General features: G+C 45.6%; 10 protein-coding genes and 3 non-coding genes across 13 annotated transcripts; 5 read left to right on the top strand and 8 right to left on the bottom strand. All coding sequences in view use genetic code 12, as the record gives it.

Annotated features, from left to right (window-relative positions):
- Positions 1-949: 949 nt before the first annotated feature.
- CXQ87_002688 lies at positions 950-1,021 on the top strand. The gene has a single exon. It is a non-coding gene; the product is annotated as a tRNA-Thr (tRNA).
- A 412-nt stretch (positions 1,022-1,433) lies between these two features.
- CXQ87_002687 (dynamin-related GTPase) lies at positions 1,434-3,896 on the top strand (the record flags this gene model as incomplete). The annotated part of the gene is made up of 1 exon (XM_025481184.1): positions 1,434-3,896. One exon carries the CDS (start codon positions 1,434-1,436, stop codon positions 3,894-3,896), a length of 2,463 nt encoding a protein of 820 aa, XP_025335484.1.
- Positions 3,897-3,971: 75 nt separating this feature from the next.
- On the bottom strand, positions 3,972-6,536 carry NAN1 (Nan1p; the record flags this gene model as incomplete). The annotated part of the gene is made up of 1 exon (XM_025481183.1): positions 3,972-6,536. The coding sequence occupies one exon, from the start codon at positions 6,534-6,536 to the stop codon at positions 3,972-3,974; it is 2,565 nt and encodes an 854-aa protein (XP_025335483.1).
- An 807-nt stretch (positions 6,537-7,343) lies between these two features.
- On the bottom strand, positions 7,344-9,053 carry CXQ87_002685 (Gly-Xaa carboxypeptidase; the record flags this gene model as incomplete). Its single annotated transcript, XM_025481182.1, has 1 exon — positions 7,344-9,053. The coding sequence occupies one exon, from the start codon at positions 9,051-9,053 to the stop codon at positions 7,344-7,346; it is 1,710 nt and encodes a 569-aa protein (XP_025335482.1).
- An 822-nt stretch (positions 9,054-9,875) lies between these two features.
- MRP7 (mitochondrial 54S ribosomal protein bL27m) lies at positions 9,876-11,006 on the bottom strand (the record flags this gene model as incomplete). The annotated part of the gene is made up of 1 exon (XM_025481181.1): positions 9,876-11,006. The coding sequence occupies one exon, from the start codon at positions 11,004-11,006 to the stop codon at positions 9,876-9,878; it is 1,131 nt and encodes a 376-aa protein (XP_025335481.1).
- A 301-nt stretch (positions 11,007-11,307) lies between these two features.
- CXQ87_002683 lies at positions 11,308-11,378 on the bottom strand. Its single transcript has one exon. It is a non-coding gene; the product is annotated as a tRNA-Gly (tRNA).
- An 8-nt stretch (positions 11,379-11,386) lies between these two features.
- Positions 11,387-11,458, bottom strand: CXQ87_002682. Its single transcript has one exon. It is a non-coding gene; the product is annotated as a tRNA-Asp (tRNA).
- A 1,875-nt stretch (positions 11,459-13,333) lies between these two features.
- Positions 13,334-15,016, bottom strand: PEL1 (CDP-diacylglycerol--glycerol-3-phosphate 3-phosphatidyltransferase; the record flags this gene model as incomplete). The annotated part of the gene is made up of 1 exon (XM_025481180.1): positions 13,334-15,016. One exon carries the CDS (start codon positions 15,014-15,016, stop codon positions 13,334-13,336), a length of 1,683 nt encoding a protein of 560 aa, XP_025335480.1.
- An 875-nt stretch (positions 15,017-15,891) lies between these two features.
- Positions 15,892-17,984, bottom strand: CXQ87_002680 (GTP-binding protein YchF; the record flags this gene model as incomplete). Its single annotated transcript, XM_025481179.1, has 2 exons — positions 15,892-16,989; positions 17,520-17,984. 2 exons carry the CDS (start codon positions 17,982-17,984, stop codon positions 15,892-15,894), a joined length of 1,563 nt encoding a protein of 520 aa, XP_025335479.1.
- Positions 17,985-18,347: 363 nt separating this feature from the next.
- Positions 18,348-19,145, top strand: CXQ87_002679 (uncharacterized protein; the record flags this gene model as incomplete). The annotated part of the gene is made up of 1 exon (XM_025481178.1): positions 18,348-19,145. One exon carries the CDS (start codon positions 18,348-18,350, stop codon positions 19,143-19,145), a length of 798 nt encoding a protein of 265 aa, XP_025335478.1.
- A 685-nt stretch (positions 19,146-19,830) lies between these two features.
- On the top strand, positions 19,831-21,051 carry GBP2 (single-stranded telomeric DNA-binding/mRNA-binding protein; the record flags this gene model as incomplete). The annotated part of the gene is made up of 1 exon (XM_025481177.1): positions 19,831-21,051. The coding sequence occupies one exon, from the start codon at positions 19,831-19,833 to the stop codon at positions 21,049-21,051; it is 1,221 nt and encodes a 406-aa protein (XP_025335477.1).
- Positions 21,052-22,370: 1,319 nt separating this feature from the next.
- On the top strand, positions 22,371-26,306 carry CXQ87_002677 (uncharacterized protein; the record flags this gene model as incomplete). Its single annotated transcript, XM_025481176.1, has 1 exon — positions 22,371-26,306. The coding sequence occupies one exon, from the start codon at positions 22,371-22,373 to the stop codon at positions 26,304-26,306; it is 3,936 nt and encodes a 1,311-aa protein (XP_025335476.1).
- A 45-nt stretch (positions 26,307-26,351) lies between these two features.
- Positions 26,352-27,461, bottom strand: LEU2 (3-isopropylmalate dehydrogenase; the record flags this gene model as incomplete). The annotated part of the gene is made up of 1 exon (XM_025481175.1): positions 26,352-27,461. The coding sequence occupies one exon, from the start codon at positions 27,459-27,461 to the stop codon at positions 26,352-26,354; it is 1,110 nt and encodes a 369-aa protein (XP_025335475.1).
- Positions 27,462-27,559: the final 98 nt, after the last annotated feature.

Raw genomic sequence — 27,559 nt, 5'->3', positions numbered from 1 at the left:
ACCCAGTATGGCATGCTGGGTGGTTGGCGGCAGGATAGACCTGTCTTTGATACAATTTTTTCACAATGGCTGCGAAAGTTCGGCCAACTCTTGATGTGGTGCCTGAGATGTCACAAAAGGACACCCGTCTTGGCAATTACGGAAGGCTGTCGACGATAAGCAGTGAAATTGGGCTGTGTTTTGATAACTATCTTGTTAGGCGCAAAGTATGAGCAAGTGAGTCATTAAGGAATGCGCTTTGATAGTATGGGGCTTATCGGTGAGAGGTTGCGAAAAAAAAAGAGCGGGTGTGGTTATGCGGTGACGTCAAGTGCACTGAATGGGTATGTGTCAACATAAAGGGGGCTTGCACCTGATGTCTGGCGGCTACAAATATATAGCTCTGGGAAGGTTTGAAGTGACTGAGTTTTATGTTTGTTATTGAGTATTTTTTTTTTTTTTTATTTTTTTCGAGTAATGTTTGGAGTTTGAGTATTAGAAGGAGGAGCCCCGTGAAGTATGCATCGGATGCGAAAGTTGATCAGAAGGCCCTTGTCAATCAGAAGTTAAGAGGAAGAGCATTTTTATAGATATGAATAGCTCGTTTGTTTCACTGAATAGTTCTTGACAGCGCAATGGCTGTGGCAGAAAGAATGGTATGTTTACTTCACTTTAATTTTTTCACTGAATGGATCTCGTTGAATCCATTGAGTAGAATCTCGTTTCCTAAAGTACGGGGATACTAGTCTCGAAGAATCTCACCTCTTTTTTTTTTCTATCGACCATTCAATCAAGAGGACGTCGTAAAGAAGAACGTCCTCCCAACAAAACCTATATATTTTATGATTGCCAGATGTGCTGCAGAATGCTTTCCAAACACTGCGCTAAAAAATTGAACGTGTGGCCTGCATATAAGACCATCATCGGCTCTCAGGACATATATCAGTTTCGCGAGAATACCCTGCATTTTGCCCCCTTAGCTTAGTGGTAGAGCGTTGCACTTGTAATGCAAAGGTCGCTAGTTCAATTCTGGCAGGGGGCAATTTTGTTTTCTTTTTGCACTTTCAACAAGCCTCTTTCATCTAATACGATCAATCTCGAGAAATTTTGTTCTGTGCTTTCCTAGCTTGCTCGGAGGCAAAGCACCTGCACATCATATCAGTAACTCCATACTTCGCGGCCCCCAAAAACATCAAACCACTCCTACTACTGACCACAGCAAATACACTTAATTCACATTTTGAATGTTTCGTGCGGGGCTACTTCTGCGGCATCACCTACGGTCGTTTAGATCCGTGCAGCCAAAGATGTTCTTGCATCTAATGAACAGATCGCCCTTCATACGCTCCACACATACTCATCTTGCTAAGCCAAACCTAGTTTTCCGAAGAAACATTGGCTTCATCAAAGTCATCGCCCGTGCCACAAAAATTCCAGCCTACATAGGCGGCACCATGGCCGCTGGGGGTACCTACGTTGCATACAAGGTCGAGCAAGCTCAGCAGTATACCACAGACAGATTCACTGCTTTCAAAGATTTCACCAGTGACCTTTTCGATAAGACCGGTGATGCCTTCAAGGGGCTTGGCGGCAATAAAGAGTCAGGGTCAGAAGGCGGAGGTAGTGGAGGAGACGGCGGCTCAGATGCAGCTGCGGTAGGTGCCACAGCAGCCGCTGTTGGATTATCCACTGATGAAGAAGAGACCGCTGCGGAAGATGAGGAAGTCGAGGAAGATGAGGAGACTCTCATTGACCAGGATGACGATGAGCCTCTAGATCTAGAGAATGATGAAACGACTGATGACATGCTTAATTTAACCAGACAAATGATAGAGATCAGAAACATACTCACAGCTGTGGACCCCCAATCAGAGACCCTTAAACTTCCACTGATCGTTGTTGTGGGTTCTCAATCTAGCGGTAAGTCTTCCGTCTTGGAGGCTATTGTTGGCCAAGAGTTCTTGCCTAAAGGTAATAACATGGTCACTAGACGCCCCATCGAGCTCACCTTGATCAATTCTCCTGATTCAGCCAGTGAGACAGCGGAATTTCCAGCTTTGAAGTTGTTCAACCTCTCGGATTTCACACAAGTTCAAAAGACTTTGTTTGACTTGAACATGGCCGTTCCTTCTACCGAATGCATATCGAATGACCCCATTCAGATGACAATTAGGTCACCGAAAGTGCCAGACCTTTCCTTGGTTGATTTGCCGGGGTACATCCAGGTGGAAGCAGCTGATCAGCCGGTTGAACTCAAGCAGAAGATCAGAGCTCTCTGTAACCGGTACTTGGAGGCGCCCAATATCATCTTGGCCATTTCTGCAGCAGATGTGGATTTGGCAAATTCATCTGCTTTGCGAGCTGCAAAGATGGCTGACCCCATGGGCGAAAGAACTCTTGGTGTCATTACTAAGCTTGACTTGGTAGAGCCAGAGAAGGCTCGTGCGATTTTGCTTAATAGAAAGTACCCCTTGAGAATGGGTTACGTTGGCGTTATTACAAGAGCTCCCAACTCTGGCAAATCTGGATCCGGCTTGTTCAGCAGGAAAGTCATCAGTGGCTTCCAAGCCTACGTCGCTCAACAAAACTTTGAGTATCAATTCTTGAAGGAGAATAAAGATGCCTTTATTGGTACAGTGACAGGATCGAGAAATCTTAAAAAGAAGCTCATGAAGGTCCTCGAAAAGTCTATGTCGGCTTCGTTAAGGCCTACTCACCTCGCTATCCAACTGGAATTGGAGGAAACTGCTTACCAGTTTAAGGTCGAGTTCAATGACCGTTCCCTTACTCCGCAAATGTACCTTGCGAACAACATCGATTTATTGAAAGTCGCTATAAAGGAGCTCAGTCAAAAATTCTCAAGAAATGAATTGAAGGCCCTTTTGAAGAATGAACTTGATCAAAAAGTTTTGGACCTCCTTGCCGAGAGGTACTGGAACAAGCCCTTCGAATTGAAGGGTGCGGATGGTTATGCATCTGCTGAACCAGATTTGAGGGAACTCTCTCAGCTTCTGTCTGTTGATGAGGAAAGCTACTGGCACAAGAAGCTTGACTTGGCTACTAGCTCTTTGACAAAACTTGGTGTTGGAAGACTTTCGACAGCTATGTTGACGGAAGCAATTGTCACTGAGATCAACAACTTGGTCGAAAAAACACAATTGGCTAATCATCCAATGGCAAGGAAGGCCGTCGAGGACGCAGCAAAATCTGTATTGAAGTCAAAGTACTATTCAACTGCAGATCAAGTCGAGAATTGTATCAAACCCTACAAGTATGAGGTGGAAATTGAGGACAGAGAATGGAATTCCAGCAAAGAATCAGCCGTTGACCTCCTCAAGGAAGAGCTAAGACAGTGTGATAATGTCTATGGGGCTCTACGAAAGCTGGTTGGTGGGCGCAAACTACAGCAGATTGTGACTTACTTGGAAAAGCTTAATGGCGAGAGACGAACCGAGATCGACGATAATAACGAGACGCTTGGGTTCTCAAAAACCTTGATCGAGAGGGGCAAGTACGCCATTTTCCTCAAGGAGAGAATGAAGCTTTTAAAGATGCGTTACTCTTTCATCAAGAACCTGAAGAAGTGCAAGGTCAAGGACAACAAATACCAATGCCCAGAAATTTTCATGGATGCTGTGTCTTCGAAATTGACATCCACCGCGATTTTGTTCTTGAACGTGGAACTATTGAGTGACTTTTACTATAACTTTCCAAGAAAGCTAGATGAAGAGTTCTTTGGTAACTTGAGTCGTGAACAGATGGAAAGTTTTGCCAAAGAAGACCCCAAAATCAGAAAGCATATCGAACTACAAGAGAGGAAAGATCTTTTGGAGGAAGCAATGCGCAAGATCGAAGGCATCTTGGCTTTCCAGAGGCATAAGGTTGACGAGAAGCCACAGGGTAAGTGGTGGTCATAATCAATTGCCGCTTATAAATAGAATATTAATGTACATTTTGATGCAAAGATATATCTATAAACCGTTGGGTGATGCTCACTGCACCGCCCTCACAACACGCTCAAATAACGTGTCCAATGCCATACCGTCCACATTAGCGAAGACGGGCTCAATGGAAGGAAGATCAACAAGACGATGCGCCGTCCATTTGTCGGCATCTTGTTCTGGTTCCGTTTCTGCTGAAACAGCTGTACTCTCGACCGAACGAGTTTGCAATACATTGGCTGCGGCTTGGGCACTAACCAACAAGTTATGCATCTGTTCTGTGAGATCGTTAGTAGTTTCCAAGTCTCTTGTCACTGGGCTGATCGTTGCTGCACGACATGCTGTATCAACAAACACGAACCCGGATGGCAGAGATGTGAGGGACACCACCATTTGCTTGTGAGCCGTTTCATGAATTGGAGTCAATTTGCCAGGCTGGAAAACCAAGATTTTGCTACCGGCACGAGCATTGGCATTGGTTTGATTGACAGCCACCGCGATCAAATTCCTTTGAACGTCCACTGCTACCAAGTTGCGGACACCGTAGTCAAGAAGCTTGGCTCCCAAATTAGTTTCGTGGCCACTAACAAGATTGAACAGCAACACCTGTGTTGCCAGCGCAAGCACCAAATGAGTGTTCAACACTGCCAAGAACTCCACTGGGGCAGAGAGACGAGGAAGCGTAAAGTCGACAGGGTCAAGCAGCAGTGGGTCATATGCATTTGTCTCAGTGTTGTGACTCACCACCAACAAAGAGAAGTCTGGAGACCAAGCAGCAGCAACTGGAGCAGACACCAGCGCTGAAGGTGAAAGAGCACGGCGAAGCGTCCAGACAGTGGGAGCTCTAGTGGCAATTGTTTGTTTTCTGCTGGATTTGGGTGCTGCTGCTGGACGAGGACGCCAGAGACGAATACCGCCGTTTGTATCAACTGTAGCAACAACTTCAGCGTTTGGCAGGGCAACTATCGCACCGACAGGAAGACCCGGGCCATGTGGATCAACGATTTTAGAGGCGAGGTGCCAACGAGATTCTTCGCTCGACCAGGACCAAAATTTGAGTGCAAAAGCAGTATCGTTTTTGGAGAGGAGATTGTCCAAGTCGGACTTTGGCATCAGGTCAAATGTGCACATCCACTTACCATTGTGGGTGAAGACAACCTTTTCGACTTGAGGGTCGGCAATTTTGAGCTCGCTTTTCACTCTACCGATATCGAGTTGTGGAGCAACATGCTGAATAAATGCTTGTTCGCCGCGAACAAGATCAAATGCTTGTATCGTCAGTCCATTAGGAAAGTAAAGGTGATTGGTTTGAGGGTTTATGATGGTCGAGGCACTAATGTCAGGTCTCAAGATATCGAAAAGCTCGGGATTTCCGTGGCGAGCAGGTTTTGAAGATTCTTCATCCTCATTACCACTGTCCAAGTCACTGTCGTCCTCCAAAGCTGCCTTCTTCTTCTTGAGTTGCTGCCTTATCTTCTTTCTGGAGTTATCAAGCGACATCGACATTTGTGGTCTACAAGGGGCAACTGCGAGGCGAGAAATAAGGTCAACAGCAGAAATGACAAGGATTTCACTTTGGTGTTCGGCAATAGCACCTGATCCAGTGGCAATCGGTGAAAGCATAATATTGTACTGATCTTGGCGATTAGGATCAATGGCTATTGCGGTGACTGCTCCGCCAAGTCGAGGCAAGAACTGTGTTTTGCCCAGCTCGAGATTCCAGATTACCAAGACCTTTTCTGTACCTCCAGATATCAAGTAACGCTGGTCAGCAGAAAATGTAAGAGCTGTGGCTCCATCGAAGTGCCATTTGAATGTACGCTGATTTCCTGAGTCGTTGCCATCTTTTCTATCCCTCTCCAGGGGGTACAAAAGGTAGATTGGGCCAAATGAAGAAGCCACAGCAACAAGTGCTTGATCACTGATAGCCATCCTCAGTGCTGGAGCACCAGTGTATGCCATGCTAAGCTTACCTTGTTCCAAGACTTCTTGAGTAGAGGCAGAGCCGTTCTGTGATTCGCCTGTCTTTTTCAATATGCTGATGCCAACTTTGAGATCATATACTGAAACAATATTTTTCTGTAACACTGCTAGGTGGGATGCACTTCTCGAAATGGCGTACCGTGAGACATCGGTAAGACTAAGCACGACAGTGGCTTTGGCGGTCTCTTTATCCACCAGATATAGCGTGAGCCTCTTGGGAGAATTGTCACTAGTATCACCAGTGAGCCCAGCGGCATAGTAATTCGTATCATCGATCAAGAACACATCTTGCAAATGTATGTTTTCTGGAGTGATATGCTGCTTCGCTACCACAGGATGAGCAACGTTTTCCTTCCAATTCACGTAAAGGACCCTCTGCTTGGACGTAAATATGATCACCTGCGAGTCATTGTTCTCATCCATATGGGCTGCAATAGCATCATGAATATCCATATTCACCACCCTAACGCATTGTCTGGTAGCGTTGTAGTATACTCTGATCTGGTAAGAAAGAATGACAACGGTGTGAGCGCCGTCCTTTGAAACAACTGCGGGGAAGGTGGATCCATGTTTGAAGAACACAGGAGTACCTCCAGAAGACACCGTAACTCGCCAGGAACTAGGAAACTCCATTGGTGAGGTTGTTGGATTTGGACTCTTGGAATTTTTATGAGATGCCTGAGAAGAGGTGCGCGTGATATAAATCATGTGATTCAACTTGACGTTCCCAACTCTGGAAATATACAGAGTGAATTGTGATATTCAATATTCCAGTGGGAAGCTGAACTAGTTTTATTTTGATCAGACTCACCAGGAGACCCATGTCTATCTAAAAGGGGTCAAAGCATCCGAGATGCCTTTGGTATACTCTACACCCGTGCACCTTCAACATCTCTGGTACACAGAAAAAATCTCATAATTGACCATCTCGAATTCTCATCAAAGAGATCGTTTTCATAAACAACAGCGATGATCATTCCTATCCGCTGTTTCTCTTGTGGCAAAGTTGTTGGTGACAAGTGGGAGACTTATTTGAACTTGTTGCAAGATGAGACCTTAACTGAGGGTGATGCTCTTGATCAGCTTAAGTTGAAGAGATACTGCTGCAGAAGAATGGTGTTGACCCACGTCGACTTGATTGAAAAATTCTTGAGATACAATCCTTTGGAAAAGAAGGACTTGAACTAGAGTCATAGCATTAAAGATTGGTAATGTTACATGCTGGGTGCTAGGTAGCATTATTGACATGTACTATAGGATACGGATATATCAATGAAAATACGTTGAACTTGGCGTAGGTGAAGCGAAGCGCTGACTAATTTTTTGACTGCGCTAAGTCCATTGTCATGAAGGGACTCAGGTGCTGATTTTCTGAAGCCACAGTGATCCCGATAGGAATATACATGCATGATCTAGAAGCGTTTATTCTCCTGCTTTAGTCTATTTGTTTTCCAGAACCAGTTGGATAAACTCGTAGAAAAACGCAATCAATTGAACGTGTGATTTCATAGGGACATTCTCATCCACACTGTGAATGTTAAGTGTCTTGAAATCTTCCACGTACATTGCACTGTACCTATAGATATGGTCAGTCAAGTTCCAGTAATGTCTAGTGTCTGTACTGGCAGGCATGATACTAGGAGAAACCACAAGTGGTTGGTCAAGGTCAGTAAACACGAAGTCTTCAATAATATGTCTGGTGACACCACCCAAAATCTGCCAGAGCCTATCTCCAGTTGGGGTCACTGGAGCAGTTCTGGTGTATCGTCCTTGAATCTTGACTTCGAATTGGCCGTTCAAAGTAGGCTCAAGCACCTGCTCACCGAATGCAACGAGACCGATATCATGCTTCTTAGCAACCTCGCTCACTCTCTTGACGAACTTGGCCTGAATATCTTCCAAACTTGTCTCGACAGCGACTCTGTGATTGACCATAATCTTTGCATTTTCAGGCAAGGCGTTCATCTTCTCACCACCTTTGATGATGTCAACGGCTTGAGAAGTTCTGATCAAGTAGCGAGTGACCAAGTTCAGGGACAAAGCCTTGACAACAATCGAGTTGGCGACCTTGTCGTAACCAGCACGTAACACCAGCTGTCTGAAAAACTTGGGCAATATTCCCTCATGATCGTGAGCAGCTGTGCATTGAAGGAACTCGAAGGATGGATTCGCTGTAGTGAGAAGTGGCTCAAATGGCTCGGCCTCGATTTTAGCCACCAATTCGGAGATAATACCAATGGCGGTATGGTCTGGTGGCATGGAGGAGTGCCCACCACGCTGGGTGAGTTCAACAGCCATATCAATGTATCCCTTCTCACTGGTAGCAGGAAGACCAATAAGATTCTTTGTGACTGGGTTCCTCATAACGAAGGTCCCTTCATCAATAATGGCGTAAATAGACTTCTCACCAAATCTCTCAATCAAGTATTCGTTAATTTTATGGGCTCCAAGGAGGCCAGATACTTCTTCGTCTTGACCAAAAGCGGCAATGATTCCTCTCTCGGGCTTGAATCCCAGCTTGACTAAAAGCTCCAAGCTCTCCATGATTGAGACTAACACGTTTTTACAATCAGTGGCACCACGACCATACACCTTTTCACCATCGAAATGTCCTGAAAATGGAGGATATGTCCAATTCTTGAGAGTATCTTCCTGAACAGGAACAACATCTTGGTGTGCAGCCAACATCAAGGGCTTAAGGTCAGGATTGGAGCCCTTCCAGATGTAAACTAAACTGTATGTGTTGATCTTGACCACCTCCAAGTGCTCGTGGACGGCTGGAAAAGCGGTTTTTAAGTATTCGTGGAACTTGATAAATTTGGTCCAGTACTCTGGGTCGTCCTCAACTGTGGGAGGATTGTCGTAGATCTGCGTGTCCACCTGAACCGCCTGGGACATTCTTTCGGTAGCAGCCTTGAAAAACTTCTCCCCAGTCAAAATCTCCACCACGGTGGAATTGTCCTCGTAAAATGACTTGGGTCTGTAGATATCGAGAATTGGGCAGTGCTCCGATGTAATTGGAGTCACTGCAATCCGTGCATAACCAGCAACATCAGTGAATGCCAAAACTATTGCCAACACAAGAGCCGCCACAGCAGCAATGCCAAACTTCTTGTTGGACTTTTTGTTTTCGTCTGGAAGACTCACCATTGTCGTCGATGCAGAGAAAACGTTATATGGTACGATTATATAGTCCGTCCCAGATTCCGCACCATGCAGCATAGAATTAGCGCCGCGTATTACCGACGCAGACCGATCCCTCGGGTGTTTGGAAACGGCACTTTTTTTTTTGTCCACGATACAAATTTGGCAGTATACTTATGCGGAATTTAGCCAATCTTGGAAGGATTAACGCTATGGATCTTTCTCACTTTGACAGCCATTGTGCGAGCTTGGGTGCAAAAAACTAAGCCGTGACCAAGATACTATTTTCTCACTTTGCGGTCTTATCTCCCACACCATTTCGGATATAGAGTGGGGAAACGCCGAGAAAATTGATGAAAACGTTCACGATTTTGTGCAATAGAGGGGGTGGAGATTCTTCCTAGAAGATCAGCTCAGGTTTTGTCAGTGCTTCTCTGTAATTGTATATGCTCCGACATCTCTTCCTATTGTTCCTGAGATCGTGTGCTTCAAACCTTCCTGCTCATGACGATGCTCGGTGCGCTATCCAACAGGCATCGGTACCACAAAAGAACTCAAAATGTCCCCTCTTCAGAATAACGTTATTTTGTTTCGAAAGGCTAGATCGGGACGACGTAAGAGCCCTCAGAATATTAATGGCGGATGGCACCCTAACGAAAGGTGCAGTACGCATGGAGTCAGTACATGCTATCACTGATGCTCTTCCAGACATCCCCAAGAAAACTCAGACCAACATATAAATTTTTGCAAGAGATCAAAATCTAGGATTCCTCCGATTATCTCCTACAACTGTATCAATATCCACCTTTATCTATGTACATGTACCGCTTATGGAAACGCTTCCTTCGTTCTCACAACTCTTCTCAATGACCTTGTCTTAGGGTCAAACGTCTTCACTACCACCGCATTATCTGGCAACTTCTTACCCCTGGGGATGTCAAGCACGGTGCCAGGCACAGACTCAGGCAACACCGCAGGGATATACTTCTGCTTGAGCACAAAGATCTCCTCGCTTGAGAAAACACCAGGAGTGCTCAAAAGCTCGACTATGGCCTTTTTCTGCGCATCCCTGAGAATAATGCCAGTAAACTCACTATCAAGTTTTGAGAGAATCTCATCCTTCTTCTGTTGATGCTCTTCGGCTGAGAATGGCGTGTGAAGTCTGGTTTTGTGGTCCAATGCCAAAGCAAGATCCAATTCGGAAGAGAACTTCTTGTATTGGTCAAACTTGGTGTTGAGCTCCTCCTGCAGAAGTTCACCACGTCTCACAGCCAACTGCTGCTCGAAATAGTAGTTGAAAGTCACTTGGTCTCTAGCTTGTTCCAAAGTTTGTCCTGTCTTCATGAGGGCGGCAACTTGATAAAGTCTTTCAGTGGCCAATTCAGGTTCAGTGATAGCTGGGAACTGCTCTTTCAATTGACTGAGAGCATTTCTTTTCCACAGCTTTTCAGCATTTTCTCTCTTCACCTTCATCTGCTTCAACTCATCCTGGGCAAGATATTCCTTTCTGCTCATATGCTCCTCCTCCTTCTTGGCATCAGCTTCGTCTAGAATCTGCTCGTAGCCAAATCTTCTCACACGTGGAGCAAAGTGATCCACAGGTAATGTATATTCCTTCTTTAATGCAACACCCACAAATTTTCTCAATGGGTGGAATGGGTCCAAGTAGAACTTGACGTAGCCAGGCTCCATGGCGAATATCGTGTGATCACGGCCGATGGCAACATTTTCACCAGGATGGATTTTGGAACCTCTTTGTCTCATGATGATTTCGCCGGGATTGACGAAATTATTCTCAAACTTCTTGGGACCCAATCTACGACCCGCGGAGTCGTTTTTGTTGGTTTTCGAACCACTCACTCTTTTCGTGGCCGTACGGATTTGAGTAAATCCACCTAGTATAGAGCTGGACGAAGCGAGCCCAATACCAGCCCCGGTGGTTGTTCTGAAGAGCGACATGGGTGGGTCTGTAAGAATCTTCACAGAGTTTTCTCATTGAAAAAATGGATCCACGTAACCGTGTATGCAGGTCCAGCACATAGTTCCAACCACTTCACCACATCAAATGTCTTCAAAAAGTTTGGCAAAGAGAAAATAGAAGGACATCACTTAGTTGAGTATACCTAGAGATAAATTCTGAAAAGGAGATTTGATGTAATAGTGAAACTGGCAGCTCTGGGCGAGCGTTGCACCCCACCAGTAATTGTGAGTGAGCATTGTAAATGCTAAAACCCATGCTCTGGTAGATGCAAAAAAAGTATGCGCAAGCCCGGAATCGAACCGGGGGCCCAACGATGGCAACGTTGGATTTTACCACTAAACCACTTGCGCTAGTAAAGCTCCGAGACGGGGAATTGAACCCCGGTCTACCACGCGACAAGCGGTAATTCTAGCCACTAAACTATCTCGGATGTTATGCTAAAGAAGACCACGCGCTCTTATATGAAGGTGCTTGTTCTATAGAACTGCATAAGGGTTCACGCGCACGTGATCGAACAAGAGGCAGGATGTATGGAGCCGTGGTTGTATTCAAGTCCTACCATCAATCGATAAAAAAAAAAAAAACCTTTAAATTCATCACCAAATTCACCATATGTTCCGAACAGGTTGGATAAAAGGTTTTTTATTTATCGAATTTAGATCTAAAAAAATAATTTGTGTAGGCTAATCTTAACATTCAGCTTTTGCCCAACTACGATCAATTGGTTGCATTTGAATTCATGCTAGAGTACAACACGGAAGATGCAAAACTATATCCTTTTCTTTTCTTACTTCACCTGAAAAGTCGCATGTGCTGATTTTATTGTAACTTAATTTCCCAATTGTATTGCCCTCTACAGACAACTCAATATGAGCATGGCACTGGTCTTGTTTTATTGCATCCGAGGAATGAAACAAACTTTGAAGCTTATGGAGCTGTTCATCATTGTTACTTGTAAGTACCAATTATATCAGAAAGGGATTGTAACGCCGAAATTGTCGAAAACCTGGATAGCAGACTGGAAGTACAACGTACAGATCAAGTGTCACAAAGCACTTTCGGGGATCGGCATTGTCTGTACAATACCCCACTGACTCTAAGGATACCACAGCCGACCGAATTCAACCCGCCAAGTGTTGATATGTTTTTCTGTTGTCTAGATATCCGGTGCAAGCGAAATCACGTTGATACTCCGATTTGCGGCGTATTCTTTCATGCAATGGTAATCTGCGGCTTTGTTTCCCGATATCAGAAGAATCTGACATCGTAGTGCATAACTGTGCTCAAGCGATAACTTACCTCTATGGGATTGTCAATTCTGGTCCGGAATGTGCTTCCTTAAGCTTTCTGCCTTAATACTTTGTCCATCCATTGTTTTATGCGTCGTTCAGATTCGAGAAGGTATACGTTGATCCATCAAGTCGTGGGACATCGGTGAGATTAACCTGATCGCTAGCCTATTTGACAGGAAGCTCATGGTATGGATGTACATCCTCCAATTGACGACATCTCAGTGTTCTACTTTAGTCTTTATTGAAGGGGCTCCGATACATTTTGTCATTTACGGATTTCAAAAATAGAACCGTGAACTGGTCACATATCAGCCTCGTTCGTATGCAGTGGGAACCCCGTCTTCTACGGCTCTGGTAGAGTATTTCTACGGAAATGTCCTGTAGTGTTGCCAAAAATCCCCGTGGCAATAGCCGCTCCGTCTTTGTCTGAAATTCTGGTTGCATCGTCATCAATTCTATTTATACTTTCGATAGATATATAAGGGGCTGGCGCCTCTGCTTAGGGAGACCATCAACATGATTCTGTCCGTTTTCACAATCGTCTTCTTATTCTGGTGTGCCGTGGCATGTCCCACTCCAAAGCAGTTTGAACTTCGTGTTTACCGAGAAAATGATCAAGACATATTCTTCGTCAGAAACCATACCAACCTGGCAATTCTAGTGTCCGATCTGGCATACAACACTGAAGGGTCGCCAGTGCTGGGGCCACAACTCTTCTATTTCGATGAAGATGATCTCTTGAGAAATGCAAGAACCAATGAATTTGTTTCAGTTCAAACCTGGGAGGCTGATCAAAAGCGTGATTTGACGTTGCTCTTTGACAAAGAGATAACGTTTAGCGGATTCCACAAGCAGGAGGGCTTCTTGGCTCATGATGGTAATACAACATTCTATTCATGCAACTCTTATCCGTTCGATAAGTATGTGGACTACTTGAGCCTCGACAGCAACTGCTTCCTCGCTGCTCCAGTGAAATTACGACTTGTTTACCCATTATAAGCACCCTGGTTGATTTATAGTTTACCACCAAAGAACTTCAATGCCAAGTGAACACCGTAGCTGATCTTACGATCCTCTCCAATTTCGTAGATTTCCTCGGGAGTCACAGGATTACCTTGTGCGTCAATTCTATCTTCCTGCTTCTCTTCAGTCTGTTTGAGCTTTGGGTCAAAATCCTCGAGCTCCAATGGATGAGCATAAGTCATCAAGTTATCAATCTCAGAGCGCATGCGATGCTTCAAATCTTGATTTTTTGTAACGATGATAGCATTGCTCTCTAAGTCACACGAATAAGCACGCTTGGTGAAGTTTGAGGAGCCGACCACAGTAATTGAGGGCTCCTCTTCCTCGGGAACGGTGATCCATAAACCCTTTGCATGGTATGTCCAGCCACCAGGGGTATTCACAACACCGTTCTGCCATTCGTACAATTTGATGAGACTCTCTTTTCCTCTGCGCCTAAGCTCCTCCAAAAACTTCTTTGCAATCAAAAGATATGCCTCGGGAATGTAGTAAGAGACACCAGGGGATTTGTAGAAAGAGTTGGCTTTAGCAGATGCCGTGATAACGGTGCCTTCAGCTTTTCCATTGCACAATCTGTCCTGGATCTGCGGAAGCATGTTGAAATAACCAGCGGTGAACCACCATTTGATCTTGGACGAGTCCAAGTAAGACAAAAGGCGTAACACGGCGGGCTTCTCTGTTGATGCGTCGTTCTGAGCTGGGAATAAAGGAGTGAATTGGGATACAGGGTACACGATGGTGTCAAACTCATTTGTGTCGGAGTATTGCTCGAAAGCCGAAAGTTGATGCTGCTTCAACAATGGCTCAAGGAGGTAGGAGGAGTCGGAGATGAAGCGCTGGAAGTTCATGTCTGGCTCACAGGACCTGTTGGAGGTTGGCCATGACAAGCGGAAAGTCTGGTATTTGTGGGGCTTGGTGGATGGCAAGAGCTGGTAGGAGAGGCTGGAAACAGCCTTGTGGATCTTGAAGTAGTAATCGGTGATGGCGGCGTCTTTGAACAAGTAGTAACGGTCCTGGCGGTCAGTGAAGTAATCGTGGGATAAGTTGGCACCAGAAAGCATGACCTCATTGTCGAAACCATAGAGCTTCATGTGCTGGAGACCAAAGCTCTCGTTGACACGCTTAGGGGCCAAGTTCTTCTTGAAGCCGCTCAAGTGAGGAGTATGGTACATTCTAATATCGACTCTGTGCTTGCCGAATTTCTCGACAAGTGTGACGAGCAAGGAGGCGGAGGACGGGTTGTTGGGGGCCTCCCTTGTTCCACGTAACGCATCGGTCAAAATAAACACCTTCAACTCGACGTTCTTGGCCAAGGCCTCGGCGAGCGTCTCCACGAGCTCCACCTGGCCCTTGCCCACGTACAAAGAGCTGAGGAACACGTGGTTGGATGCATGTAAGATCTTGTGTTTGAGGGTTTCGTAAAAGTCTTGCGGCGACGTCAAGATGTCGATATTGGAGCCCTTTGTGGTGAACCTGGGGGCGATGGCGTCCAACTGCTGGAAAATGGTGGTCAAACGCGGGTGGAACGAGGCAGCAGCGTCAGCGGGGAGGGCCACGTTGTCGGTGGAGTAAGGATGGGTCTTGGGCGAGGCAGCCAGCCTGGCGCCAAAGAGGTAGTTGTAAAAGGACCCAAGCATTCGGTTGTGAGCAGTAGCAGCGAGTCTTATCACCATAAGGTGGCACGGGAGCGTTGGGCGGGATGTCAATGAAGGATGGATGCAGTGGCAACGGAATAAACGAAAAGAAGGTCCAGGTAGGAGGAGGGCGGACCGGGCGGGAGTTGAGATAAGATATGCGAGATAGATGGGGCAGCGACGCAGAAAAAAACTCAGTCCAGTAAAACGCACCGCAAAGAAACGGTCGCTGTGAAGGAATGCGAAGTGCTCCACGGAGGGGAAGGTGGAGACCAGGCAGCGATCCGTAGAACGGTTCACCAAAGGGGCAGTTTCAGAGGATATTTTGCAGGAGAAACTTTACGGTTTCGAGTTGAAAGGGGCCATTTTTTTTCCCCCAATGAGTGCCCACTTGACACACCGTTGGTGCCAAGTGCGGGAACGGTCTTGTGAGGGTAGCATTGTCTGGAGAATGACGGCATTGTTCCTGCTAGCCGGGCAGATCAAAAAGTATGCCTCATGGAGCAATGATGGACAAGGGGGCGGAACAATCCCGACGTGATGCTTAGGTGGGCTGAAGGTCACAACACAAAATGCCCAAGCCAACGGAGGCCACAGCGCTTAATCCTGCTTCGACGCTTCCGGGCGAGCAACTGATACGGTAATTCGAGGAGCCGTGCAATTCCCATTTAGGCGCTACGAGGGAATGATAAGAAAAATTGTCGGAAGATGTCAGCTGTCAAGTTATTTGTTTTTTTGTTTTTTTTCTTGGTTTGGGGGATCCATCGGCCCGTGGGATCGTCTGCTTCGGCAATCATCTCGCTACTTCCGTTTCGAGTATGCTCGCCTATCCCCACCGTCTCTATTTGCACGTCATTCTGTATCCGCTATTTAAACCGCCGTCACATACACAACCGCATGTGTTTGCAACCACTTCACCTGGCCTTGCCTCCTGCCGCCTTCACCACTAAAACGTCGCCATCCTCGATCACGTAAGCTTTGCCCTGCCGATGCTGCTTGCCCTTTGATCTAAGCCCAGCCTCGTCTAACGGCGGCTGCTCGTCCTGGAGATCTTTCCACTTGTACACTTGTGCTGAAATGAAGGTTTTCTGGAGGTCAGTGTGGATGGTTCCAGCGGCTTCGGGTGCTAGAGATCCCTCCCGAACCGTCCACTGATGCGCCTCTTTGGGCCCACACGTGTAGAATGAAACAAGACGAAGCGCAGACCGCATCTTGTCCACAATTCCACTCATGGCGCTCCCCTTGTGGCCATGCTCGGCCATGTAAGCCTCGAGTTCCTCCACATTGTCTCTTTTTTCATTTAGCTGTGTTTCATACGCTGCTGAAAATAACATCAACTGGTCTTCCGGACAATTCTCCTGGATCCACCCTTGCACGGCCTCCTTAAACTCGTTGGAGTCATTCTGGTAGTCAGCCTCGTTCACGTTAAGCAATACCACGGTGGGCTTAGCCGTGAGAAGGTTTAATGGGTTGATAATGTCGATCTCCTCGTTGCTCCACTCCACAGTGCTCACCTTCCTGCCCAGGTATAGAAGATCCAGAAGCTTGTTGAGCGTGTCGATCTCAAACTGTATTTTCCCCTTGTCCGCTTGGGGCTTCTTCAAGGCTTTCTGTGCCTGTTCAAGCCCAATCTCAATGTAGTCCAAGTCCTTGAGAATGAGCTCATCGGTCACGATGGTCATATCTCTCACAGGGTCCACGTTGTGCTCAATGTGCGTAATTTCGTCGTCCCGGAATCCTCGAACCACGTGAAACACTCCGTCAACCTGACGAATATCGGCCAAAAACTTGTTGCCTAGACCCTCACCCAGTGCTGCATTTCTTGTGAGACCTGCAATATCATATATCGTCATGGACGTGGGCACCTTCTTCGCTGATCCATACAATTTTTGAAGGTGGTCAAGCTTTGGGCTTTCCACCACAATGAGAGACATCGAAGGATCAATCGTGGCATATGGATAATTGGCAGGGTTGCCAAGAGTGGACTTGGTGATGGCCTGGAAAAACGTCGACTTCCCCACGTTGGCGAGGCCTACAACTCCCAGAGAGAGATTGTTACTGACCCTACCTAGATACTTTGGTTTCGTCGCCTGTGCCCCTTTTTTGGCTAGGCATGAAGCAGTGGTTGTAAAAGAACGAATCTGATTCATGGCACCGGTCGGCAAACCAAATTTTCATACCGATATGATAGATCGTGCAGGCAGATCAGTGCGCTGCAACCTAACGGCTGCAAATGAGCTAGCGAGTAACGGCCATCTCATCGACCTAAGACGGCCTTGTTGCTGCCGTATATCTGAATTTGGTAGAGTAGAACGGCCATGCAAATCCAGTTTAGGAGCAAGGATTCTGAGGAGACAATATTTGTAGGAAGCTCATACCAGCTAGTCCCGCGCACTCTGTAGCTCACCAAACTACTCGTCAATAAGAATAGTGAGACGGTTTGGAGGAGCATGAAGTTTTTGTGAATAATGTGGAATCTCGAGAAAAACCAGTTAGTTGAGCATTGTGAGATAAGCCTGAATGAGAAGCTCATATACGCCACAAGCCAGAAGTAGTTGGCAATGTCAAGCTCATTGAGGGTCTCTTGTCCACGAGCATAGTTCCATAGTAGCCACACAAGACCAAGTATGACAAGGGTAATCACAAAGTAGAATAGCATACCCAATGCCTCGTTGCCTTTCCTCGTTGACCTGTATTTCCTAAAAATCTGGTACATTAGGCAGCTTGTTGCTGCTAGTCCCAAACAGTCAAGGAAGAATACAAGTTTTGAGGTATAAAACGTGGGATATTCGGGATACCTGTTGGCATATTGGAAGACAACATACGTGGATGCTAGGTAATTACCACCAAAGTAAACGTTAGATACGAACCATAGCCAAGAATAGGAAATGAAGTCGCAAGAAAGTCCAAGTACGTTTCCCTTTCGGGATACCTTCTCAGTAGCAAGCACGTATGAAACAATCTGGAGAACATAGCCAGCCACATAGAGAGCTTCTGGTACCGACATGAAGCCGATTCAACCGTGCACTGGATCCTTGATTGCACCTAGCAAGTTTGGGTTCGAGACTGGTTTCGAACGATTGATTAATGCAAAGGTTTAGTTTATATTGCAAAAACACTGGTATATTGAAGCCGTCATCCGCAGCTCGCGACAATTCTTGTGATTTGATAAAAAGCAAGATATCTTATCTCAAAGTACGTGCTTGATGCGCGAAAGAGTGTAGTTAATCGAGCACCACATCAACAGCTTCTTGAAGAAAAACTACTCGGTGCTGGAAAGAGCCAATTCATCTATTATCTTGCGCAGAGCGTATCACTCCTTTTTCACTTGTATTATATCAAACTAAATTGTCAAATTCAAATTCGAAAAATGGCCGCAGAAGATACAGAAGGATACTGGGACATTGTCATTTCATCACTTCAAGACATATGCAACGCCAACGAGTCTCTATCGTTTGACGACATTTTCTCCAATCATACGGACTTTACATTGGAGAAGCTTTCAGAGAGTGAGTTGGAGACTCTTAAGGAAGAGATAAATGACCACAAACTCAACATTGGAACAGCCACTAGACTTATTGCAACTGCCCAACAAAACTTGCTGACGCTTACATCGAAGCTAGAGAAGGCACAGCAGAAACAAGAGACCTCGACGCGATCTGGCAAGCTTCAATCGGCGTCCAAGGGTGGTAAAAGAGCTAACAGCAAAAAAGGTAACAAGAAGTACGGTCGTCAATATTGGGTGTCAAAGTATGATCCTTCAGAGCCTATTATAATTGGGTCAGAAGTAGCTTTCAAGCTAAAGAATCGTCATTTTGAAGAGTGGATTCAATGTGAGGTGACTAAAATTCTCAGTGATGGAACGAGGTATGAAATCAAAGATCCCGAACCCGATGAAAACAACAACCCAGGACAAACTTTCAAAGCGAATTACAAAGAGATTCTACTCATACCGTCAGTGCTGGAAGTGCCAAATCTCATATCGTACCCACACGGTACGAAAGTTTTGGCGCGTTATCCTGAGACAACAACATTTTATCCTGCTGTGGTGGTAGGTCAAAAGAAAGATGGCACAGTCAGACTTAAATTCGACGGAGAAGAGGAGGTCAACAAGGAAACAGAAGTTGAGAGGCGTGTTGTTCTTCCGTTTCCTCAACGATTAAAATGAGGCGAGCAGTTTCCTAATACCGATACTGGCTCTTTACAGTAACGCTCAATGTCAGACTGATTTACTGCATTGCAATAGGTTGTCTTGTTTTACTCGATGGCAGACAAGATTTCAGTGATCATAAAAAGCCTGGGATCAGAAATTGATCCTATAACAGAATAGAATCGAAAGCTTGAGGACCTCCAAATTTCGAAAGCATGTAATTCAGCGCTCCTGCTGGACGAGACTGGAGTATGTAGATGTTGAGAAGTGTTTCGCGCCTATTCACCGGAAGTCGAGATGTATTATTAGCAATATCAGATCAAAAGAAAAATTTGTAAGAAGTATTCTATAACTAATTATTTAAAAAGATTTTTCTTAGGCAGAGTCCTGCTGAAAACTACCTGGCGGGTGTAATACACGTGACTAAGATGCGATGGACGAAAAAGAAGAGATTTGGGAACTGATCGACAGGACACTCATCATCAATCATGTCAGAGGAGATTGATATCGACGACTATTCAAGAGTATGTTGGATTAATTACGAATGGTAATTCGTGTGTTTTTGCTTGACAGCGTGATTGGTGCTAGTCGGCGAAAACTGCAACAAAAGGTGCTAAGGAAGACAATTATGGGTGCTTTTATGTTGGAGTTTGGCTGCAAGTAAACCCAACATGCGGAGAATGGCGGCAATTTTATTTCAGAGATGCTAATACATCAGGACAGGTCGAGATCGCCTGTGAGAAACAGAGATCGGTCGCCCGGTACGAACTCCAGAAAGGACTATGAAGCTCCTCGTGGCCAGGACAGAAGGGGTGGTTACGCTAGAAGACAAAGAGATCGTGGAAGTGAACGCTCTTTCAAGGACAGAATCGGACGCAGAGATGGTGGCGGTCGTGACAGAGGTCGTAGAGGTGACCGTCGTGACAGAGGAGAGAGACCTCCAAAGAGAGGTTACATTTCCCCTGAGGATGCTTCTACTGTGCCAGGAAATGAGGATGAGCGTAGTCTTGTCGAGCGCAACTACGACAGATCCATCTTCATAGGCAACATTCCGTTTGAAGCAACCGCTAGAGAGGTGAATGAGATCTTTAACAATGACTTTGAAGTCGTAAGGGCAGACATTGTTACCAGACGTGGTCTCTCTCGCGGAATGGCTACTGTGGAGTTCAGCACCGTTGAGGATGTCGAGAGAGCTATTGAGAAGTTCGACCGCACTCAATACCAGAACAGAGAGATCTTTGTCAGACAGGACTACCCTCCTCCAGAGGACAAGAGAGAGAAAAGCGAGTCTAGTCGAAGCACCGCTCCTCCCGCGGACGAGGATCGTGAGCCTAATCCTGAGGTTTTTGTCGGTAACTTACCCTACACTACTTCTTGGCAGACATTGAAGGACGAGTTCAGAAGCGTGGGCACCATTGTGCGTGCTGATGTGCTTACTGATCGTCAAGGTAAGTCTCGTGGCTATGGTACTGTTGTCTTCAAGACCACTGAGGACGCTCAGGCCGCTATTGACAAATATAACGGTTTCGACTTCGAAGGTCGTAACATCGATGTGCGTTTCGCCAGAGAGGCCAAGAAACCCGCTCAAAGCAGTGGCAAGAAGAACTCCCCATTCACAGAGGGTGTTGTTGGGGATGGCGAGACATCTAGAACTATCTTTGTTGCCAACTTGCCTTACATCACAACGAAAGCTGACTTGTATGATCTTTTCGAGACCGTGGGCCAGGTCACCAATGGCGAAATTCAATTAGAGTCTCGTGGTAGACCATCTGGTAATGCTGTGGTGGAGTTTGAAAATGAGGATCTCGCGGAACAGGCAATCAAGAACTTGGATGGTTACAACTATGGTGGTCGTCCCTTGCAAATCAGCTTTGCGCAGTATCCAAGTGTTAACGAGTCGAACGATGCTGAAATGGCTGACTAGTCATCTTTATATACTTTAAAAGTACAACATTTAATCGGAACATTATCTACATAGTAGCGCATGCCTGTATGATGATAAAGGCTCCAAGAAATTATAATTCACCTGTTCCAACTACCAACGTGGCCATGTCGGATATTATCGAATCCATCATAGGCGGGATCTTATACTACTCGCCACCTTTATGGCTTATACTTTGCATTGTAGCAATTTGCGTTGTGCTTCTGAGAATCTCCGTGTTTGCAGAGATGGTAAAAAGCATGAGAAACCATCTTCGGTATCTTCATAGTATAAGATACAGATCCCTGTTTCAAGACGATTTGGAGAATGGCCTCTCCAGTAATAACTTCGATCTTACGGGCAATCTTGAAGGAGACACGAGAGAGGGTCTTGATGAAAACGCTACGGCCGAGATACGGAATATAATGACAATGGAGAACATATCATTTGACGAAGCTCGATTACGGTATTTCCGTGATAGACTATCGAATCATGGCATTGGGAGTGATGGAGTGCCCACTGATAGGCGAACGGTCACGTTCGACAATATCTAAAACCGAAGTTGAAGGCGACGCGTGTGGAAAGCACCAACAAGTTCATTGAGGTTCTCCAAGGCGAGCTTAAGTGATTGATTTCTCAAATTTCCTGAGACTTCAGCCCTTTTAAGGCATTCCTGTGCTATATGTGGCTTTTGTATCTCGATTAAGAGGTATGTGTGGATTGATTATCCTGATGGGTCTTTGATTTTGGGTACGTGATTTGAATATGACTTGATTATTAATGAACTTTATGTTCGAACTCTATTGAAGTGCGATGTAGATTCAATTATTCTCAGATAGTTTGCATGTTTAGCGTAAGGGAAGAACTTTCAAGATATTGTGGGGAAACCGCGAAAATACAGAAATGGAGGAATCTTCATAGATAATGCAACAGCTTTAAAAACCAGCTGGACATTTTCATCTCTATTTTAACAGGATCGAATTGTACTTCGATAACTAATGTTGAGTCAATTGCCATCTTAGGGGTGAATCGTCATTGACAAATTGTGCACCGCGTTTTATGCACTTATCACCAGACCGTTCCAAACGAACAGTTTCTAGAAGAAAGCCCCCATAATCTCCAATATTTACCTTCGACCCAATCGAGGCGCTTTCGAATTCCTTCCTCGATTGAATTTTTGATCTTCGTTCTCGTTGTTCTCGAAGTATATCCATTGTTTATATTGATGCCTAATTAGGAAGTGGTATCAAAAACATCAAAACTACGTACATGTACCACGATTAAATCTCTTTTGTTCAGTTACCACACACATTTCAAATAAGATGGATATTTACCGGAGATACGCCTCTGGTGAACACGATGAGCAATTCTTCTCGAAGAACAATCACAACGAATTTATTAAGCTACGACCTTTACTGGGCCATTTCGACAACCTTGGACCAAATGCAGCCTCCAAACCAGTGCTGTACTGGCAAGAGCTCTTCCCCCAGGCTGCTTTTTTTGCAGGTTGCGATGAAGTGCTCTTTGGATACGTCATCACCGTTGTCTACAAAAATGAAATGACCCTGAAGATAAGTGCCATCTCCATCACCAAGTTTGGTTGCAACATATATGAAAACCTTATGCTCGATGTCCGCCTGCGCTTTTGGCCAGCATGCGAGAACTTGGACCCAGAGCATCGTGATTCTAATGTAAGAAAGGCCCTCGCAATTGCTAACTTGAAGAATTACAATCAGCTCTTCTACAACACAGAAAGCTTACATTCGCGATGGGACGAGACGACCGCTGGCGCATTAGCCAGCTCGATGGATGTTTTGACGGGAAGGGTTCCGGTACAACTAGGTGAAAAGCTTCTTTCGCTCGGTTTGCTTCAGGACCATTGGATTTCCTCGACACTTATGGACGTTGTTTACGATTCGAAAACCCCATTGAACGGAGAGGTCACCATCGAAGAAAATAACAAGCTTGTTTTTGCTTTGGGAAAACAAATGGATCAGCTTTTCGATCCATTACTAGAATACTCACCTCAAGCTATGGACTATCACTACGATCCCCCTCGCAACCCGCAACCCCCACTACTCCAGAATAACACGCAGATCGAGAAGGTGTTGAATGAGTTGTACGACGTTCAAGCAAATTATGCGATGGATTTGATTGCCATTCTTCAGGATCTCGTCAATCCATTGAGAGCCAAAGTGCTTTCCTCAGATTCCTCGACTGGAATACAGAAAGTGAACCTTATATTTCCTCCAACGATTGATGAGGTCTGCAGAATCAATTGCATTCTTCACGACTCACTTAGTCGCGCCAGAGCATTTGGTTATGTGGAGATCTTTCAGGTATTTGAGAATATTCTTCCATATTTTTACAAAGCGTTCGTGAGACATGAGGCTAACCTACGAAACTTCCATAACCGTTTGGCAAAGTTTCTTGAGGTTGAAAGCAGGCTCATGGAATCTACAGAGGTCAACAAACGTAAGTTTTCCGCAAGATCAATAGAGGCCATAGTGTCAGGATGCATTTTGGAGCTCCCAAGAATCAAACTTATCTTGAAACGTCTTTATGATGATATTAATTTGGAGAAGTCAAAACTTCAAAACTTCGAAAATACTGAAGATCATGAAAAGGCGGTAATCGACAAGGCGTTTAATGCGTGTGTTGAAATCATCGACTCCTTTGGATATAAAGAAGACCAGGGTGAGAAACCAGTTTCTCACAGAGTCTTCACTCCATCTGGCAAACTTCTCACAGAAATTGCAACTGAGTGGCCTGTGGAGCTTCAGTACGGATGGATAAACAGGAAAGTGATCGGTGTCCATGAATTGAAAGAGGTCATTTCCACTCCAGCACATTCTCAAATCTTGATTATCTTCTCGGATAGTGTGCTATTCCTTGACGCTTTTGAGTCGGAGAACAAAAGCTCTATTCTGGTTCCCTCAATATTGATGAACTCTTTGATTAACCAGAAACCATTGCCCAAACTTTCTCAATTTCCTCTGTTAAAAGTGAAGTTTTGGTGTTCAATCGCTGATGTTCTTGTGAAGGGCTATTCGCGAGGAGAAGAGACTTTCCTTTCGTTCATGGCGTTTGGGGAGTCTGGATTCAGAGACCGTAATGGTCACCAGCTCAATCCTATGCAAAACTTTCAAGTTATGGATTCAACTGAGGAGACCTTGATGGCATCTCTTCAAAAAGCGAAGGTGCTTCACAAAGTCACCTCCTTTCACCTCTTTAGTGATAGAGAGGAGAACGTGCTCAGATTCTACAGTGCACACGAGAGACAATCGTACAAGTCCGAATTATCTACATCTCCTATTGTGATGCTTCTTAATCTTAATCATGATGAGATTGATAGAATATTCCAAGATCATTCTCACGTCTTCATTGTGCTCAACGCCTCCTTCATCAATCATCACACAGTCCACATTTCTGGCCACGATAGGTCCAAGAAGTACAAGATCGAGGAGATTGTGGGCATCGGAGAGCTCCGAGCTTCTTTACGTGAAATCCTTGCCAAATCTCTTGACGTCTTCTACCACTCTACGTTCTTCTCAGAGGTTGTGACTAAGGGAAATGACCGAAGCTTGGAGTATTTTGTTGAGAGATTCTCTAAACAAGGCGTGGAGAAAGAGCTTCCAAAAGTGATGGAGACTAAGCAAGTGGAGATGCCACCAAAGCCTGTGATAGCCAAACGTGAACCAGGCATAGAAAAAGAGGTTGAGTCCAAGACGGAAGAAGCCAAATCTTACCTGGTGGACACGATGTCTGAGGCGGAACCGTCATGTGGCCCTCGCCTGCTTTTCAAGGGATTTTTCAGTAAGTTCAAGAAATCGAAGCGAGTGAAGAAAAGCCCCAAGGTTCGCCTTACGCCAGAGCAGCGCCAGGAGGAGAGCGCCAAAAAAATACCTAATACGGAGAACCCTCGTGGTAAGAAACAGGTATACGATAGTATTTACAAGCCGACGCCGACACTACGGGAGAGCTCCATCTCGTCGACGCCAAGACACGAGACTGAACAGGCCCAGAGAAATATTTCTGTCAACACTGGATCCTCTTCACACTATACCAACACATCACTTGACGTGCAGCCTAACTTCCAATTCCCCTTGGACACTGTCGATGAAAATGTCGAAGGAGAAGTTGCTGGCACTGTGAAATATGCCGAGCATCACCAACCCTTCGACAGCAACACGAATGACGAATCCAGAAAGTCATCACTTCAACTGTCGAAAAAACTGTCGAAGAGTGTACCTCGGGGCGATGACAAAGAAGATACGATTCAGCCTCAAGTTCTTCCGAAGGCAAACACTGCGCCAGAACCACCCCAGCATCGCGTGCAGAATGAAAAGAAGCTTTTTAATGATGGAGAGATACCGATGCCACCAAAGAAGAGAATCTTTTCAAGCCAGGATATTGCAAACGCATTGGAACACATCAATGCCGCTGGTATTTCTCCTCACACCTACGCAAAGTATAAGAAGTACGAGGAATTGCCAACTTCTAATTTCTACAGTGATGGTGAAGCTAATTGGACTAGAGTGAACAGGGAAGACTCTTCAAATCTCCAACGTGAAGTCAGAGCGATGAAAGAAGAGGCAAACATGGATACACTCGATGTTATTGATGTCGGCAACAACGGGTCTCCCTTGCGCATGGTTCCACAAAAAATTCACTACGACTCGAGTGAGGGCACAATTTCCAGTAACGATGGCATCAACGTTGATCTCAGCCAGGAGACGGTGAGAGCCACGGAAGCTGAGCAGCCACTCGCTCCATACAAAGCATTCTCTCAGTTACCATCAGAACAGTCAACGGAGTCCTTAAACTCAGCTCAGTACATGTCAGATTTTGGTAAGAAGCTCGATGAAGGGTTTCATCTTGACAATCTTTCGGACCAAAAGTCCCTTCCTTTTACAGTTGATACGTTGGTAGTCAATGAAGACGAGGCTACGGACATTGCGGCTGAATCAAAGGACTTAGCTGATTCACAGGAGGCAGCTGACGAAGACCGTTGTTCCATCACGATTTCGTCTGAGGAATACTTCTCACCAGATGAATATGTCTCTGCACTCAGAGATGAATATTTTGGTATCGAATCAAACGATATGGCTAATACAGTAACACTGTCATCCAGTGAAAAGACACTTATGAACGTTGCCCGGGAGGTGGAAAAAGATGAGGAGGATAAAGGATTTCAGATCAAGTTTGACTCGGTCGCTTACCTCTCCGATATACTCAACGGAACTGTCAAAATTTAATAGACTAATGAACTTTTAAGATACATGATGATTATAATTTATACACTAGGCCAGCAAAATCTTCTCGACCTCAGCGGCAATAGCATCGCCCACTTCCTGAGTGGAGCTGGAGCCCTTCAAGTCTGCGGTTCTCACGCCAGAGTCCAAGACGTTACGAACAGCCTGCTCCAAAGCCTCGGCCTCCTTGACACAGTCCAAGGACAAACGCAACATCATAGAGGCGGACAAAATGGTGGCCACTGGGTTCACCTTGTTCTCAGGCAAGTCTGGAGCAGAGCCGTGACAAGGCTCGTACAAACCAAAAGCCTTGTTGGTGTCAGGTAAAGATGCTAAGGATGCAGATGGCAAGAGACCCAAAGAACCTGGAATAACCGAGGCCTCGTCAGAGATGATGTCACCGAACATGTTAGAGGTGATGACCACACCGTTCAACTTGGTAGGGTTTTGCACCAAGATCATGGCAGCGGAGTCAATAAGCTGGTGGTTGATTGTCAATTGAGGGAACTCCTCGCTCATGACCTTGTCGACTGTCTTTCTCCACAATCTAGAAGTGGCAAGCACGTTGGCTTTGTCCAACGACCAGATAGGCAAAGGAGGGTTGTGTTGCAAGGCCATGAAGGCAGCCATTCTGGTGATTCTCTCGACCTCAGAGACGCTGTATTTCTCAGTGTCCCAAGCACTGGCACCATCAGTAGACTCCTCCTGCTCTTGTCTTTCACCGAAATAAATACCACCAACCAATTCACGAACAACAGTGAAGTCGGTGCCCTTGACAACATTCGACTTCAAAGGAGAAAGTTCCAAGAGGGAGTCGGAGGCGAAGTTGCAAGGTCTCAAGTTGGCGTACAAGGCCAATTCTTTTCTAATCTTAAGGAGGCCTTGCTCTGGTCTGACAGCACCGGTACCCCACTTTGGACCACCGACAGCACCCAACAAAACGGCATCAGATTTCTTAGCAGCGTCAAGTGCCTCATCAGACAAAGGCACACCAGTAGCGTCAATAGCAGCACCACCAATCAAATGGGTGGAAAAGTTGAATTTGATGTCCTGGTGACGAGTGGACTTCTCGATGGCCTTCAAAACCTTAACGGCCTCATTGACAACTTCTGTGCCGACGTGGTCACCTGGAAGAAGTACGATGTTTTTGTCGACCATTATGTGTAGTTGATAGTGAACGATGAAAACGCTCTGGGCATGAGACTCATATATAGGCCGTGGAAATATTGAGCCCGGAAACGGCGCCGGCTCCGGGG

The sequence above is a fragment of the Candidozyma duobushaemuli genome, assembly GCF_002926085.2.
Source record: "Candidozyma duobushaemuli strain B09383 chromosome Unknown B_B09383, whole genome shotgun sequence".
NCBI lineage: Eukaryota > Fungi > Ascomycota > Pichiomycetes > Serinales > Metschnikowiaceae > Candidozyma > Candidozyma duobushaemuli.
Note: the sequence above shows the minus strand (reverse complement) of the source record. Positions and strands in the feature narration are given on the sequence as shown.